This window comes from Vanessa tameamea, chromosome 2 (assembly GCF_037043105.1).
Source record: "Vanessa tameamea isolate UH-Manoa-2023 chromosome 2, ilVanTame1 primary haplotype, whole genome shotgun sequence".
Taxonomy (NCBI): Eukaryota; Metazoa; Arthropoda; class Insecta; order Lepidoptera; family Nymphalidae; genus Vanessa; species Vanessa tameamea.
In genome coordinates, this window is record NC_087310.1 from 9,592,818 (window position 1) to 9,611,699 (window position 18,882).

Below are 18,882 nucleotides of genomic sequence, written 5' to 3' on the forward strand. Positions count from 1 at the left end.
AATAGAAATAAAATAAGAACTATCAATCGCTTAGCATTATACCCATGCTATTAATTTAATGATTATTGCTTTAAAATTTGCATAATTAATATTTATATTTATAAGACGTGTACTGTGTCACTAATTCTATTGAGGTGTTCCGAAATTCAAACACAGGATATCCTTACGAGGGACATAATTATTCGTTATAATAAATGTAAAAAAAAAACTTTCGTGACATTAAAATCTAGCTCAGAAAACTAGAACGAACTGCAAGATAAATGAATTTCAATTACGCTTTAAATAGTTTAACATACAGATGTTTTATCAAGACAGTTAATAAGATTGTAAAAAGACGATTGAGTGTCTCGCTGCTTCCTCTAAGTAGAACCAACATTCGGAACAGTTGGTGCATTTACATTCAAATTAATCTTTTTAATTATTAATAAATTTCATGTAAATTGAATATATTCAATAGATACATCTATTGATTGCATTAAGTTCTTCCCTTGTTCCCATACAACTATCTTGTTATGTATTACTTGAAAATAAATATATCTTTAATTGATTCTAAAGTGCTTGTAAAAACCTAGGTGTAGTTCATTTTGATACATGACATTTATTGATATTTGATATCGAACTTTTTAACAAAGCGTCAAACAATCAAGAAGCATCACACCTGTAAATCTTATGTAACTGTTTTATTATTAAGAGAGGCACTCATAGTACAAGTACCTATCTATAGTAAGAGAGACCAAGATTCATTCAAGAAAATTATTTGAAGGATAATTCATAATTTTAGACTCAATATATTTAAAGGTGTGTTAAGTTATCAATACCCTTGTTAATATATTTTACGCATTAAACTGAATACAAGTATTTATTTATTTATTTACATCATTAGTCTAAGCGCTTAAATTGCATCTGTACCGGACATAATAAGCTCGTGTATGACTCACCGGATGAAATAAAATTAACCGGTTTATTGATTGTTATAACTTATATTGTAAGCGATAACGGTATTATATCGTTCTACAAAAGAACATAGTTCGTCTTACTTATGTGATTTTAACCGTTTCAATGCATATTTAAATTAAGGTTAAACATTTTTCGCGGGATTTCCAGCAACAATTGAAAAAGAGATTTAGTCACGTTTTGTAATGAAAATAAATAAATATTTAAACATGGCTGTTTATTAAAAATCCTGTATACAAATTCAAAATACCTAAATTATAAAGTTTTTGTTTAAATTATCTCAGACTTGAATGTAATTTTAAATTCTCACGCGTTATAAAAAAAATAACCAATATCAATTTTATTTAAATACTTCGCTCGAACCATGAACTGTTAATTTTACTAACTATTATTTTTTTTTATTTCATAATTGTAAGCTTAAAACCTGTTATATAACATGCACATGTGTGATTATCCCGTGGATTAATTATACGCATAGAAACAGGTTCGATATCGTGTATCGATTCCAGCCTAAACGACTCAGGATACGCGGCGTTGATGTCTTTTCAATAGAAATAAATAACATTACTAAAACTATGTCAACATACAAAATAAAAAATATTATAATTGTGAGAGAATTGTATAATTTTACGATTATATATTGTTATTTACATACTTAATTCCTGAAATTTCTGACATTCGGTTAGATATGCATAACTTAACGGACGTGCTAAAAATGTGAAAATTAAATATAAGCTTTCTTAGCAAAACTGTATTTATAATCATAATAACAATATTTCTTAAGTGATAATTAAATATCAGTATACTTTTAAACTCTACGTTACTTTTAAATTTATATTTTTATTATACATAAAACACACACTCACCTCAATAATGGAAGAGTTCACCAAACTCCTAAACAAACTGTTTAATATAGGTTTAAACAAACACAGTTCACTAACTAGTTCGTTTGTTGGTTCGTAAAAAATATTTGTGTGCCAGTTAGATCGTATACTAGTGTCGTGTTTGAAACGCGTCAGACTACCGCGCGTTGTTACGGCCTCGTGGGGTGTGCGCCCGCGCAGCGCTTGAACATTGAACTGGTGCGCCAACCCGGCCGCGGGGAGATGCACACCACATCATAAGTGTGGCTCGATGAGTAAAACCTCTCGAACATAACGGAGTCGCCTTAATACTAAGATATAGAAAACCGCAAAATTACGGAAATTTGCGGCTAAACCGAAGCGTGATAGCCTAATTGATCGTTCTTCAATTAACGATATCTGCTAAACGTTAAATATTAATTGTAATCTATATGTATTAAATGAATTGAATTCTATCATGGAACTATTCCACCTTTTCAAGAAAAAAAATACAGTAATATTAAAATATAAAGTATGAGAATTAAGCAAAAGTCTAAATTACACGTTCCATACGATAAAGTGATCCTTAAAATTAGTGATATTTTAAATTTCTTACAATGGAATAAGTTACAATAGTCGAGTATTACGGTTCGAAGGCATTGCTAGCGACATCCTGTGAGTATCCTAGACGTCGGTCCGGCCGTCGAACCCTGGACGTGGCCCTTAACCACTGCCCACAACTCATGACAAAACAACTCGTCGCGCACATTATGAATTACTTTATCAAAGATTATCAACTAACACATACATCGATCATGAAGACAAGACTGTGTCATTTTTATTATGAATGATAAACGTCGCGCTTCGATGAGGAAAACCGTAGCCTTTCGGAAAAATTTCAAGTATTTCTCAGTGAACGAAAAATATAAGTCGAATTGTTTAATAATCGTAATATATGGAACAGTTACATCTCATTACACAGACGATTTTACAATGTAATCATTATAAAACATTAATTTGTTTTTAAACTGCCAACTATAAATGTATCAGTGAAAATTATTCTATACATATGTACATAAGTCATTGCTTGCCAGCGGCAGATATCATAAGAGAAAGAAGAAGACACCGCCTGAAAATGTTTAGGCGCAGCACCAAAAGATTTACAGTATCTCTGAGGCACGTTAGAACTCCGGATGAGCTTGGAAGTTAGTGCCTCTGAATATTTCTTGCCAGAAAAATATATTAACTTATATACTGACGCGACCCCGGTTGAACCTAGAACCTCAGAGTCTGCAACCGTATAAACTAGTCACCAGAACGAGACAGATAGAATCATGTTGTTATTTGATAAACGATATATCTAGTACATTTCAAAATAAATGCATACAAATGAAACTAAAATTGTATACTTACATTTATCAATTTACATACATATACTAACTTTAAAATGAAAACATACATTGATTATATAATTCGTTTTATTATTGATTTTGTTAAAAATCGATAATAATTTTGTATAAAGTACAACCAATACAAAAATAACTAGAAATAAAAATTGAGCAAAACATTACAAAACTACATAATAAATAATATAGGAAAGCAAAGAATATTTTAGTTGATCTTTAAATTTCAATTGTTCAAGTTAAATTGAATGAAAGAATAAATTTAAAGGCATAATAAAGATAATTTTACAACAGCTCCGACAATTCGGAGCAGTGGAGCAGTTCTGTAAAAAACAAACTTGGAACACGACGATTGTGAAAAGATTTACAAAACACATTTATAATATTTACACGATACACGTATCAAAACAGTGTAACGTAAGGTTTTAAACATTATACCTTGAGATCCGCCATTAATCAAATTCATTTCTTACAGAAAAGCTTTACAGTTCAATACAGGGTAACAAGACCGTGCCAAAAGGTAAAAACACGCATTTTATTTATTAGTCGTTTCCCCGTATAGAACTTACATGCTTATAGAATGTAAGGTATTATCAGTCTAGATAATGTGTTGATATCGCATCTAATATAAATTGAAACGTAGTTGGATTCATCCAACTCAGACCTGATGGCAACTCCGAGCTGTCAACGCTTCTCGCTTTCCTGCCGACTGTGCGTTCTAAGAAATAGTCGTCATATTCTAAGCTGTAATCTGGAATTATAGGATTGAACTTCGCGTAGTAGATGGCTGACAAACACGCGTAGAGAAGCAGTGCAGCGGTGAAAAGCTAAAAAAAAAGAAACTATTTAGTCAAGCATCTCTACAAATTCGCAGTTTATGTGTGTTTTTTATGAATATATCATATCATATTTTCTGAATGAAATAACTCTAATAGCAATTAATAATTAATACTCCGCGTAAATAATAGTAAACAACTTGCAATTATTACAAAATTATACCGTAAAGGTATTTGTCCTAGACACGTGAACTTGATACATCCGACGACACAGACGAGACGATTCTATTCATATAATATAAGACAAAAAAAAGTTTTTTATTTTATTTTAGATATGTACTTAAGAATTAGTTTTATCATTTTAATTTATTATAACTATTTATTAATTTCTTTTTAAAGTATATATACATAAAAATATGTACTTGTTAAAAGGACAAAAATAACATAATTTAATTCATCCATAAACTGATCATGATCCAGAAAACAAAATCCAAAAAGTATTATTTTTTCCCCTCTGACTAATTCCCTGTATTAAGTAGACGATAAATATAATTTTACTAAACATCTGATAATTTTCAACAGATTTTTTTAATTTATTATATTTATTTGAATATTTAATGAAAATATAAATATAAAAAAAAAATATTTAAAAAAAAAAATGTGATTTATAATACAAAAATAAGGAAAATGGTACAACTAATATCATACGTACATTATATAAAAAGTAAAAAATAATCGAGTTCAAAATTACGGACCTCTAAAATAATATTGCTATCTATGCTCAGTTTTTGTATATATAAGAGGAAAACTTAGTGCGAGTTCAATATCACGACCCACACGAGCTGAGCTCACTACTGTATAATGGTACTCTCTCAAATAATCCAATTTTCAAGATCTTAAGTATATTGACGATCTTAATTAAATTTACTTAAAATAAAATTATAAAAATAAATATTATAAAAAAAACTATAATGTAATATAAATTATGTTTTGAATACAATGGCAAAACCAACAATTCAACAGATATGGTTCATCTTAAAATGAAATGTTATATTATTACCTACGTTGTATACAACTTGTATTGTATACATTGATACCTTGTAAAAATTTAAATTAAATGCCTCTTAATATATCACTGCTAATCAGATAGATTGGAATGAACTCCTAATCTTATTGTAAGCTCCAAACCGCGCTGCTTCAATGTGGTTTATTGAATACACGTGTGGGAGAATCTCATTCGACGCATGAAGGTTTCGTGACAATTCTCGCAAACCTCACAATCGCAATCACAAATTAAATTCATGGAAACTCAGTGGTTCGGTATTAATTTTATTGCTTCATTTATTTACTCAGCTTGTTTCTTTTACTCGTCATTTTGTTCTCTTAACTAAATTTCGCTTCGGCGGTATATCTAAGCAGAGATGGCCCAGTGGTTAGAACGCGTGCATCTTAACCGATGATTTCGGGTTCAAACCCAGGCAGGCACCACTGAATTTACATGTGCTTAATTTGTTTATAATTCATCTCGTGCTCGACGGTGAAGGAAAACATCGTGAGGAAACCTGCATGTGTCTAATTTCAACGAAATTCTGCCACATGTGTATTCCACCAACCCGCATTGGAGCAGCGTGGTGGAATATGCTCCATACCTTCTCCTCAACGGGAGAGGAGGCCTTAGCCCAGCAGTGGGAAATTTACAGGCTGATTATGTTTATGTTATGATTATATGGTATATCTCAAAAAAGGTTGCATAGGTACGTCACAGGTGAGTGCTGAACACAAGTGCACTGTCTAACACCTCACTCTCACTGTCCGAGCGTACAACATCAATTGTAGACCAACCATTACACGCTTGTCAAGACAAATCATTGCCTAACTACAAACTTCGTACTTAGAATCAATTGAAAGAAAAGACAGTAACTTTTATTGGACCATACAAGTATTTGATCCTCCCGATTGATTATCCTGAGGTACTTGATATCTACGACGATATAAACTAACCACTAGACCAATCAAGCTATCAATATACAAATTAACTAAATAACTAATACAGAATAAAAAAACAATATATACTGCGTGATGTAAGGATAATGATAACTTATGATAACAGTTAATTATAAACATCATAATCCGCTCTTTGTAATAGAAACACGAATACACATCAATATTAAGCCGTGAAATAATGTTAAAGGATGATTAAAATAATCACCTAACATAAGAATTGGCAATTAAATGCCAATTCAACGTGTGTCTAGTGCAATAAAAAAAATCAGGAAACTCTTAAAGACAAGAAGAAGAACTTAAGATATGACCGTGAAAAATATATCACGTTCCCTGACACCGGTTACATTAACTACTTGTTTCCGATATCCGAATCTCGACTTGAACATATTTTAAATCAGATGATATCGTAAACCGAAGTAAATACCTTACAATTTCGTCAAAACGCATAAATGTTGAACGTGCTGAAGGTTACTTGAATTAAATACTTCCTTAGAGACCATACAATTATTATCGTCATCAAAACTATGTCAATGTTATAGTCATAGACATCCAAACTTTGGCCGTAAAACAAGCGAATTACTTGTTTTTTTGCTAAATAATAAATTACTCTGATAATAATTTTTCGGTACGATGCGCTACAATGCGTTTAAGGTCGAATATATCTTGAATGATATTAAATTTGTCAGGAGACAATATTTAAATTAAAAAAATATATAAATAACTGAGAAGTATAATCAATTATTTCTCTATTTGTTTGTTTAAAAACAAACCTTACAAGTCATTGTTTGTTTATAGAATATTAAGACGAAGTTAAAGTAAACGTGATACGTAACAGTAACAGCCTGTAAATTTACCACAGCTGGGCTAAGGCCTTCTCTTCTTTTGAGGATAAGGTTTAGAGTATATTCCACCACGCTGCTACAATGCAGGTTAGTGAATACACATGTGGCAGAATTTCGTTGAAATTAGACACATGCGGGTTTCCTTACGATGTTTCCCTTCATCGCCGAGCACTAGATGAATTATAAACACAAATAAGCACCTAAAAATTCAGTGGTGTTTGTCTCGGTTTGAACCCGCAATCATCGATTAAGATGCGGGCCATCTCCGCTCTTACATGTAACGTAAAAGTTAAATGTCTCTTCGGTATAATGGCTAGCTTATACACAAAGTCAACCGCGTTCTGTGAAGTCGATTTCTGTGAAGGATTCCCAACTAATGAGTCATTATTAGGAAGTTAACAACACTCCCGTGCATGGAATAGCACTTAAAGCACGATGGATCTGTTTATTACCAGCCCACTGGAGTATAGGAACGAGCAAATATGAGTACACCTGTGTTTGGCTAGGCTTTCGTTATAGCTGCCGTGACCGAATTTGTTCAAGAAGTCTTTATTATTATAAAATGTTCATATTTTGTTTTAGCGGTATTTTTTTTTTATTAAATCTTTAAAAGAAAACTTATTAACTTTTTTCGCCTTTCAAACATATTTATGTGCTTACATAAAGGTAATTTTTATAAAAAAAAAGTTTATCGAAGAATTTGTATCGAAATATATAAAATTATTTTAACCGACAGAAACATTGGTTTTTTTTTCGAATATTTCTCATTTAATTATGAATATTGGACATTAATTAGTTGAAATAAAAAATAACCGGGTTATTTGCACATAATTTGTGCACAGTTTGTAAGTCTATTAAACCTGTTTTATAAACTTAGGAGCCTAGATGACTAACTTGATAGAACACGAGGATCTAATCACGATTTCATTTGTTTGCAAATGCATCTTCTGTTTTTTTGATGTGTGTGTGTTTATAATTTATACGTTAAGAATTAATTTATATGAATACGTTATCTACGTTGGAAACCTATTACAATATTTTAGAAGAAATTTTGAAACGCAAAAGAACTCGAAGTGGAAAAACGTAGTCGACCAAGATCCTTTTACTCTTAAATAAGAGAGTAGGTCTTTCTCTATCAGTGGGACATTCACAGGCGGCAACTCACAGTTCATACATTACAGTGTGTTTTCGAGTAGTTGACATTCCTTGTGCTAAATTTTATTAAATTTGGTACTTCACAAAATTATAAATAAAATTATTACTAAGTACATTTTTCAACTTACTTGAAATACACTCCAGAATTTAAAAGAACCTTCATTAATGATCCAGTCGTAGTATCCTGCCCAGGGGTCAGTGTATCTTCCTTGCTTCATAGGCTTAGCAGTTGTAGTTGTCTCATGGTAGTGGTGCTCGTCGTAATATTCCTCGAAACCTCGACCGCTGTCTGATGTAAGATTTTTACTATCACTGCGACTCAACTGAAATATCACAATTTAAAGTTATATTCAAATATTTAAACATTTCCGTAAAGTTGAAACGATTTTTATTTAGGTAAAACTTTAAATCAGACGTTTTGTGTAAAGTTTGAAGTATTAGGTACATATTATTTTAAATTTAGGGCTTCAAAAGTACCGAAATTAGTAAAGCCATAAATCTCATAAATAAATAATAAGGCACATTCAGAGTCACCACGGCGATAGCTACTGAAAATTTCACAAGTTTTTTTTTAATTCCGTAATTAAAAACCATTAAGACGATGACATAATGTTATACGTCGCAATATTAAAATAATGTGTATTAGAAACTTCAAAATAATTAACTTCATTTTGCATTTCTCCGAATTACTGATTTATAAAATTATTAATTTAAATAAAACGGCTCGTTAACAAACGTTGTAAAAGGGCTAAAAGTTACAAACTCGTTGCTCTGTAATCGTTTCGTCTCTTGTTATTCAAAAGTCGAAGACAATCTCTGTAAAAATATGCAACCACTATAATACATCGATTAAATCAGTCAGCAATAAAATTAGTAGTAGATAAAGGAATTTTCTACGACTATTTTTTACAACGACTCACACTTATATGAAAAAAATGCTTGATAAAATTATTATTATTATTTAAAAGATAAAAAAAAAGGAATTCTAAATAATATACGGTTAATTATTATGAACTTTATCAAGTTAAGGAATTTTCCTCAAACTAAGACCGCGTAACACAGATACTTTTAAACTAACTACAATAAAGATGATAATCTTAATAGAAAAAGCGCAAAATTGTTACAATTGCATATCTAAACAAGGGTGTCACTTGAACCGCGCCGTGAACAATTAGCGTCCCACCGGTCACCTAGTTCAGCGATTACCGTTACCGTGACCCTGTTCCATACATTTATCACTAATAAAATGTTACTGATATTTCGTCGCGTTCCCCATAAAATACTTTTCAATCATATTTTCTAAAAAAAAATAGAAACACAAGCTTAAGCATCAAATAATATTTTAATATATGTAAGTTTAAACTAATTATTTTATTAGTACTAAACTGTTTATTAAGACAAAAATAAAAATATATAATATACATGTCAAAAACAATTGTTTTAGATGTTTGTAGAGACATTGAAGATTACAATATAATATTAATAATAACATCTAATAACAAGACATCCCGGAAATAGACTTTCAGTATTCCACATCAAACTTAAAATGAAAAGTAAGTCGATGCGAAGTCTCGATAGGAAATTACTCAACGTAATAATGAAATAGGAATAGTTTTACAAAGCCTTAAGAATATATTTTCTGCGACTTGGGTGAATTTTTTTGTATAGACATGCAATTGATTTTCAGATAGTGAAGATGAATTACACAAACACACACACACATATACTTTAAGCGGTTGGGCCTTGTGCAAGCCGATCTACGTAGTAACTGCAATAATTTGTATTTCTGTGTTTTAATTTGTAGTTTGCAAACTTCACTTAGCTTACAAATTGATTACAAGTCACTCTGACATGATTTTATGACAAAGGATATATTTACTATCCATGATATACGGCGCATTGGCGGTATGTAGAATGATCAATGCTTATTACATTCTAAATTAAATTAAAAAAACAGTTAGAACCTATTTTTGAAAATCTAATTTATGGTCTAACCTGGACTGCTGTATTATTGGCACCTGATGCAAGCAGCCGTGTACTAGCTCGCTTTTTATTGATATTTCTAACAACATCGAGTGCGGTGCGTAGAACTGTAAGGACAACTTCTGATATCGGTCTCTGTGAACTCCAGTTTTCATCTTCAGGCTCATCTATCGAAGGAGCCGATTCTTCATTCATTTGGCTGGAACTTTAATAATTTAAATATTATTTAAATGCGTAATAATACCCACAACATAAGAATATCATCAACATAAGAAAACATCTTAGACACAATCATTGATATACTTATTAAGAATGCTGTCTTTTTAAAGTTAATTATATCATTTCACAGACAACCATACAATTTCGAAAGCTTATTTCTTTATATTACAATCATATTGTACTAATTACACAATTACACGCTACAACTAGTATAGGAAATCAGGGGTGAGTTTGATAACTTGGCGGCTCGACTATAAACGCTTGCTTCTGGAATTATTAATTGGAATTTTCTCGAATTCATTGTTTTTAAGAGATATTATGAAGACATTTTTGAGTTTTAAAATGATGACGTGTGGGTCATGTAACAATGCGACTACTAAAAAAATCACCAAGTCTTACCGCCCTAGGCCCTAGCCTACTCGGCCTATAAGGATATCCGCCCCTGTAGGAAATAATGTAAGTGTCGTAACAATAAATATCTCACTATTATTACTCGAACGCCATCCAATTCAGACACAATCCAGTGAACATAGAAAAGAGATTACAATAAAACACACTAATGACGTTTAAACAGAAAACTACTTACTGTAGCGGTATGTATTTATATTTTGCAGAGGGCGGAGTGTAAGGCGTCGCGGTATCATATCGCGCTGCGCCGGCGCTGACGCCCGCCGCCCAAAGCGCGAGCGCGATCGCGCCCACCAATACAAGCCCGTGGAAAGACATTGCAACTATACCCTTCGTCATTTATATCTTCTTGTTTCAATTCTGACAAAGTAGTTTTTTTATCACACAAACTCAGCTTAATTTTTTTTTTATCGATATTAATATAAATATTTAAATATTTATCACGGTTGTGTCACTTCATATCGATGTGTTATAGTATATACGTATAGTTTCGTGAGTGATGTGCACCGATGAATGATACCAAATAGACTAGTCGTTTCAAAACGATACGTCTCAGTTAACCGCGCCTAGGGAGACTGAATTATTAGTTCTGTAAACAGGTCGTGCGCATGTTACTCGTATATGAAGTGTAAATTCAATTTGCGGAATTGTAACGACAGTGATAAATGATTCGTAAAAAGAAAGTTTTATTGTAAAAAAAAAAATCTTATACTTTTTTTTTATTTTTTCAACAATCAGTTCAGTTTAGTTCACGAATTTTCACAATTGAAAAGATTATAGGCTATGTTCATCGTTAATTGAAGAGACATTTTAGTTTTTAACTAAGAAGTAGCGATCCTGATGCCGAATTATACCTATGAGAAAAACATACTACCTCTTTTCTCTGGACGATAATTTTATGCCAGTTCTGGTTTTAAATCCACTACAATTAACGTGTGGGACCAGCCAGGCCCTCCCAAGGTTAGAATCCAGGATACATGCATTGATACAATTATTGGTTTATAAGACATCTTCAATATGAAAAATTGGTAGCGCTTACTTCAATGCCCCGAAAATCATCTGTAAAAATGAATCTGTGATCCTGCGCCCCATATATAAACTTAGTCTTATAAATTGTTTTTTTTTTATTTATTAGTTATAATAATTATTTGCATTTGTCTTGTCTAATGGTAAAAGCAAGCGTAATAAAAATAAGATACGAGTATATCCCATTTCATGGGCCTTCAGAGACGTATTCAAATTATCGGCAATAATATTAAAATTCAAAACTTAACTTATAAAAATATTATTTTATTTATCGAATTATTGTACCTTATATAGGGAAAAACGTGACTGCTAGAGGATTTTGCTGCAACTGCGCTGGAAAACCTCTCATACTCATTATAAGCAGGAATTACAACTCTATGACTGGATATATCCAAGCTGGTGCAGCACAGCACGGGAGAGGCCACCATTGTAATTCCGTTAGGAGGCCGCGAATACGTTACAAGTACCTTCAATCTGTGCCGAAGCCTATCTCAATGGAATCTGAGTGAAAAAAAGGTTTTTCCAGACAATGGGAATAAGATATAGTTTTGATTTGCATATTGTATATATGAGATGTTTTATTAATAAATTTGCTAGATAACTTTTGCAAAAAAGTTAATTGTTTATATTATTGGATTACTTTTTGTGTTATATTTTCTTCTGCGACGATTTAAATAGGTTGAAACTAAATAATTAATTATAAATTATTAAATAATAACTGAAATACAAAATAGTATCACTCCAAAATTACAAATAGCCCAATTCATCGTTGTTCCTGCAAAAGTCGCCGTGTGTTTTTTTCTTATTTTTAGATTTTAATGCCGTTTTAATCGTTATTTACAGTTTTGTGATAACTTAAAATTATTGAAGTTATCACAAAACTGTTTTTACAGTACGTGCGTATTGAAATAACGATAGCGACTTTTGCAGGCGCAACGACGAATTGCATTATTATTAGCATTATTATTATAAAACCTAATTTTCAGATATTTAATTGTAATTTCGAGTTAAGTTTTTTTTCCGTTATAAATTAATATACTTGTTTATATCGCTATTAAAAACACATTTCGTATTTTATAAAAAAAACATTCAATTGGATTTTTTATATACTTATTAGTAAACTATGAGTAATAGTACTTTGATTTCGGTTTATAATCACGTAACTGCTTTCACCCAAGACGTAAACATGAAGTGAGGGAAAAATGCGCTCAGGGAGTCGAGTGGGTATCGTTTAAAATAAGTATTTTAAATTCAGGGTTTCTTTGACCATTTCCCATTAAGAATGTGTGTTCTTGCAAAATATGGTTCAGAACTTTTAAGGCTATATACGAATAATTATAAAGTATTAAACTCAGGACTTATGTTTACATTTTATTTTAAAATTTACCTTAACTGAATTAAGATATAAATTAGATTTAAATTTGAATTAGATTTAACGAGAAAAAAGCGGAAAAAACACAGTAGTTCCTCTTTTATTAGAAATCATAAATTCATTTTAGTTGAATGTCCTAATGTAATAAATTTACGGACAGATAGACGCCGCTCTTTTATAATAGGTAGTGATACAGTTTGTGTTGAGTACCTGTACCTGTTGAGTAATTTATTTATTAATGTTTCTTTATAAAAGATTTAATTGATGTCAATGATAAAATATAGACGCAATTTAGTAATAAGGCATTATCTATTCTTCTCGGATCGTCATTTTTTTATGATGGTATCTGGTGGTGAAAGTTCTCAACTAACTAATAACATTTTCAAAATAGGTTTTAATACCAATTTCTTAAAATTGATATCAGTTGTATTTTATTGTTATATTGTTGTTTACATGTTAATATTTACTAGGAATTTATATAAATATAATATACGTAAGAAAACTATAATTAAAAATTAGGTCATTTGACGAGACCCAAAGAATCGCCAAAACTACATAGAAATGGGTCTGTTTTAATTCATCAAAGTATTTCATGATTTAAAAAACGTATTAGTACATAATAACATTTTATAATGACTGACTGCCATACAATGCATAATCTAAGCCGGTTGTTCTAACAAGATGAAATTTTGTACGGGACTTCCTCATGGAAGTTTTTTCATAATTCATCACCTAATTTGTTTAAATCAGGAATGTAAAACGTCATTTCTGGAGTCAGAAATATGGAAATCAGCATTTAGGCTTATGTGTGTACTGAGTTAAAGGCAGAATCAAAGACTGAAGATAGGGTTATTTGCAAGCCCGTCTGGGCTTGGGCCAATGTAACTACAGGCACAATTTCCTCCATTGGTATTCTGTGGGCGGTTGTGACCACTTAGCGTCAGGGCCCATTTCACAATTTAACAGATTGAGAAATGGGTGGCCGCTATATTATTAAAAATAATAATAATAATATATATAAATAAATATGGAGGCGAAGGAGGAAAACTAGGATTATGCGAAAAATTACCTTTAAAATTACGTAAGCACGTGGGCCAAGAAGCGAACTTAAGCTATTATCATGTAAATATAAAGGCGAGAGATCACCTTTGTCAGGATTAGCCATGATTTATGACTTCTAGATGCAATTGAATAACAAGATAAAACGTCAAAATCAATTGTATAATCAATATACTTCTTCAAATAAAATTAAAATCAGTGTTTAGTCCAAAAATCAAATGAATAGTCTCAATATTCACTTTTTTGTCATACAAATGAATCGAAATTAACAAAAACTATCGTAGATTACACGGAACAATAGCGATTCGTCGTATTTGTGGTGAATTTACAATGACGGTTTCTCTTCCCAGTTGAATGCCGCCATTATGTGTGCGCTAACCATCCACACGACGCTCCGCTAGATTTTGACAGTGACGAGAAGTTGTCAAATCTAGTTCCGACGTAATTCAACATATGGCGCTACGCATGCGCCGTCAAATATATTGTTTGTGTACCAATATTCCGCATACCACATGATATGTGCCATATCCCTTGTTTACAACAATATTATGTATATTCATAATAATATAGATCTTTTTGCGGTGACGGTGACAATCAATATAGACACGATGAGGAAAGGTAAACTAATAACACGTAGTTTCCAAAGTAAATACACCCTTCCTTGGGTACGGTATTCGTTTCTATAATAGGATTCTACAGTTATTTTCAATTTGGCCTATTAAAATATTTAAAGCTCATGCCAAATAAGATGAATAAGGCATATTACTCAATACAAGATTACATTAATGATAAAAAGCGTGAACTTATTTGTTGGTTTCTAGTCAGGATATATATAAATTTAATAGTACTTTACTGACACATACACTAATTAAAATGGTGGAAAAGAGTACTATTGAGTTTGTTGCCGGTTCTTCTCGGTAAAATCTACTTTCCGAACCAATGTAATTCTACACTGTAAATAGCATACACATACAGAAAAGCGCCATAACAATGAATGCTTAAAACAAGTGTTATATTTTTACCTCTAAATAGGTCGACATCTTTGTGACGGCCCGAGGCTTAAGCCCCCGTTTCTCTTCCCTAAATCCGAGCCGGAGCTAAATATGTATTACAAAATACATACCTATAATCTACATACTGCCTTTATACATCTTGGCCTAGTAAGCTGTCGTAATTAAAATATATATGTATATATCGCAATATTGTGTTCATGTAAATCCAAATATAATTATATTAATATTATAAGGTAAATAATTAGAAGCTTGCGTGAGTATTAATTCTAACTTTAAACAACGATTTATGTAATACTCTCTCGCAACGTATGATGTTATTTTATAAAATAACGTTATGACGTTATTTTATAAAATAACATTATTAATAACATTATTTTATAAAATAATATTAAGGCAACGTATGCGTTGCCTTGGTAAGAAGCCGATTTATAGTTTTATTTAACTGTATACTAAATTTCCTAGAAATTTTAACCTAATTTTTCCACATACGTAGATCAGAAAAAGAATATTATAAGAAGTCGTATTTTTTCGCTATGTAAGAAAAATATCATATTACTAGACGATTGTTCGCGAAAATGCCAATATATTTAAAAGAGCAATAACGAAAATAAACCATAGCTTTCCGACTATGTGGGCTTGACATGTGTAAGGAGAATATAACTAAACATAAAGACTAATGGAAGAGAAAAACACACCGCACTGACCCCAGAGGATATTAGTATTCTTACTATTCCTAGTTTATATCGTAAGACAGTAAAAAATAATGTGTACAACCATTAGTGCCATTAAAATAAATATGGAGTAAATAAATACACAGCGTTATAATAATAATTAAAAGTTTATTGAATAATAACAATGTTGTGATAATGAACAAATATTTAAATTTATAAATTATTATAATTGAGCAATGGTTTAAATATGTCCAGTTCCCAACATATTACATCAACTAAAAAATATTCTACTTATAATTAAATAATAATATATACATTAACCGTATTTAATACAAATATTGTTATACTTTTTTATTTTTACCGCTCATGTACTTCTCTGCAGCCGTTGCGATTGCATGAGTTACTTTACTCGTAAGTTCGTGTAAGTTTTCATTTGACGTGAACTCATCAACGGATCTCTTTGAAAAGAACGTTGCTGTCGTAGTGTTTGGTCTCCAACTATTAGGATATACGATCTTGTGACGCAGTACGGCCTTAATTATCAAAGCCCCTACATATATTATAAAGTAAACACTAAAATACAAAGGCAGATAGTACAATTTTTTCCCTAAATAATAGTAACTGAATCTATTAACACGGGGCGTTTCTGTGGTCGACGTTGTTGTATCGTGATGATAATGATAATGGTCATGGTCGTGATCGTCAAAGTCATGATGAAATTTGAAATCTGTTGGAAAATCAACTGGAAAACCGTGATCATTCATTGAAGGTCCATACGTATCTGGTTTCATATCGGATTGTGGTGACGGTGGCATCATTCCAATATCATGATCCTTCATGTCACCGCCTTTCATATCATCATGTGGTTTTTGGAATATCAAGTCAGGGTAGTCGGAATTATGACCGTGTTGTGGCAAATCGTCATGACTATAAGGAGGATGAGAATCGTAGCTTTGTGGCATATAGTCAGTCGGTGGTTTTGATGATTCTGGTTTGGTATAATGATACCCTTGAACTTCAGGTTTGTCTGCTACAACCATTGGAGCAAGATCAGCAATCATACTAGGTTTATTATATGTATAGCCTGCAAAAGGTTTCGGTGCCGGTGGAACAGTTGGAAAGAATTGTGGAACAGGTGGTGAAGGTGGTTTGTATTCATAACCCATATTTGCCATTGAATTATCATCACTATTTTCTTTATTCGATGGTGGCTTGTAACGGTATCCTAAGTCCATCATTGGTATGTCGTCACTGTCACTCGCATCAGATGTCATTGAGCTATCAGGAGTATTTAAAAATGGCGAATCAACAGAAACCGACGGTGTTGGTGAAGGCGGGGGTGATACTACTTGGTTATAACTTGGACCAGATGGTGCATAGGGAGGAAACGAATCGTAGCTAACTGGAGCAGGGAAATCGTCATCGCTAGCTTTGGAAGGCGGAAGTGGTGGAGGAACTAAATTAGCAGTGGCTTTTGGAGGAGCATAAACGGGACTAGATTGCTTAGATATTTTACTACCATAACTAGGTTGTGGTAAGTATGGTTGAGCTGGATTATAACGGTCAATAAGTGAATTTATAGGATTAATATCTTGAGCTTCTCCTCTCACTGGATGTTTCAAATCGGAGAAATTATCCAAGTTGGTTAATAAATTACTATTTTTCTTGCTGTTTGATAAATTTTGATATGACGGCTTTTTTGATGGTTTCATTTGGAATGGTTTAAGATTGACATATGGAAATCTTATGTTAGGTTCAGTTCTTATAGCTCTTGATTCATTTTCGGCTCCACTACCTGGATTTGTAGCAAAACTATAAAAAAGAAAAATGCACTTTAGTATTAATATTTAAAATAATGTACAAACTTTAATGTTAATATATAAATTAAAACTGATTACCCCGGTAAAGCAAAATTTTCGTCTATCTTTACTTCATCACTCTGGTCTTCGTTATTTTGACGATGTCCTTCATCTTCTAATTGATTTTGATTATCATATGTGTTCTCATCATTTTCATTATTATTCTTTGCATTCTCTTCTTTTGAGTTAACTTGTACTTCTTGCCAATTTCCAGAATACTGATTTAGCTTTTCGTCATCAATTATATGCCATATATTTTCAATATTAACGGGTGATTCTTTGGTAGTCGTTGTTGTTGTAGCTTTGGTCGTTGATTGCGTTGTAGAAGGCAAATATACTGGCTCATGCACATTATTATAATAATCGTTATCGAACATAAAAGGATGAGTAGATTTTTCGGTGGAATCATCGTTATTTGGGGTATCGTGTTTATATAGATTTACCGGTAAGCCATAGTTTACAACACGAGTAACTTTATTTTCTTCATCATCGGGTACATAAATAGGGCTCATTGTTGACGTTTTTGCTATTTTCTCTTTTTCTAGTAATTTTCTTATTGATTTTTGACTTCCATCAGATTCAAATTCCGCAAATATCAAATCAGGTGTCTTCACTGTTGGTGCCGGTGTCGTAGTAGTGGTAACGTTTTGCTCCGAGTCCATTCTTCTCATCCAATTATGATAGTAGAATGGTGCTATTTTATTTTCATCTTTTCGTACCGATCGCGATGATGGAGTAACAACATACACTCGAGGTCCAGGGAAACTTAAAGCGTTCACATCAACTTTACAAAAATACACAAATAAAATAAAAAATACTGCTTTTGATTTCATGGTTAAACTAATGACACATTTGTGTTTGCACGCGATATCTGTTCTACTCGAACACCGATAACAAAATGGTGAATATAATTAAAGACACCCATATGCATTGGTTTTGGAATTGTCAAGTTGGAAGAAATAGTGATAATTTGTAGCGGTACTGTAGTATGTAGAACGTCTGAAGCACGATTGAGATGACCCGATTCTAGTTACAATTTACACTATTAGCAGGATAATCAATGTCACGCACAAGTCTATCTGTAGAAAGTGTCACATATTTGTAGAAAATATTTTGTGATAATTTCAGACGGAGATAACGAACGCCCACGATTTTTCTGAACATACCAATCGAATCTATTGATTTTTTTTATTATTAAATTTTATTTGATTTTGAATTCTAAAGCCATCGTTTTTCAACCGGTTTCATACAAAATTAAGAAGAAAAAATATTCTTAAAAACAATAGCAATTTCAAA

General features: G+C 31.8%; 3 protein-coding genes across 4 annotated transcripts in view; all 3 read right to left on the reverse strand.

Moving 5' to 3' along the window:
* LOC113394700 (uncharacterized) overlaps window positions 1-2,067 on the reverse strand; it is a 47,178-nt gene extending 45,111 nt beyond the window's left edge. For both annotated transcript variants that reach the window (XM_026632120.2, XM_026632119.2), the window contains exon 1: window positions 1,821-2,067. The gene's annotated coding sequence lies outside the window, so the exon portion shown is untranslated. The remainder of the gene's footprint in view (window positions 1-1,820) is intronic.
* Window positions 2,068-3,683: 1,616 nt separating this feature from the next.
* Window positions 3,684-10,925, reverse strand: LOC113394683 (uncharacterized). Its single transcript, XM_026632081.2, has 4 exons — window positions 10,765-10,925; window positions 9,972-10,164; window positions 8,105-8,299; window positions 3,684-4,026 (listed from the first exon to the last, which is right to left on the reverse strand). The coding sequence occupies exons 1-4, from the start codon at window positions 10,923-10,925 to the stop codon at window positions 3,793-3,795; spliced, it is 783 nt and encodes a 260-aa protein (XP_026487866.2). The 3' UTR covers window positions 3,684-3,792.
* A 5,143-nt stretch (window positions 10,926-16,068) lies between these two features.
* On the reverse strand, window positions 16,069-18,248 carry LOC113394684 (probable serine/threonine-protein kinase DDB_G0278845). Its single transcript, XM_064216408.1, has 3 exons — window positions 17,626-18,248; window positions 16,505-17,539; window positions 16,069-16,225 (listed from the first exon to the last, which is right to left on the reverse strand). The coding sequence occupies exons 1-3, from the start codon at window positions 18,246-18,248 to the stop codon at window positions 16,069-16,071; spliced, it is 1,815 nt and encodes a 604-aa protein (XP_064072478.1).
* Window positions 18,249-18,882: the final 634 nt, after the last annotated feature.

Coding starts and splice junctions, on each gene's coding strand:
- LOC113394684 (XM_064216408.1), bottom strand. CDS start 18,248: ATGGACTCGGAGCAAAACGTTACCACTACTACGACACCGGCACCAACA. Junction 17,540..17,625: donor GAAAATTTTGCTTTACCGGG/GTAATCAGTTTT, acceptor TCTTTTTTATAG/TTTTGCTACAAATCCAGGTA. Junction 16,226..16,504: donor TCCGATATGAAACCAGATAC/GTATGGACCTTC, acceptor ATATCCTAATAG/TTGGAGACCAAACACTACGA.
- LOC113394683 (XM_026632081.2), bottom strand. CDS start 10,925: ATGACGAAGGGTATAGTTGCAATGTCTTTCCACGGGCTTGTATTGGTG. Junction 8,300..9,971: donor CCAATAATACAGCAGTCCAG/GTTAGACCATAA, acceptor GTGATATTTCAG/TTGAGTCGCAGTGATAGTAA. Junction 4,027..8,104: donor AATTCTGGAGTGTATTTCAA/GTAAGTTGAAAA, acceptor CTTTTTTTTTAG/CTTTTCACCGCTGCACTGCT.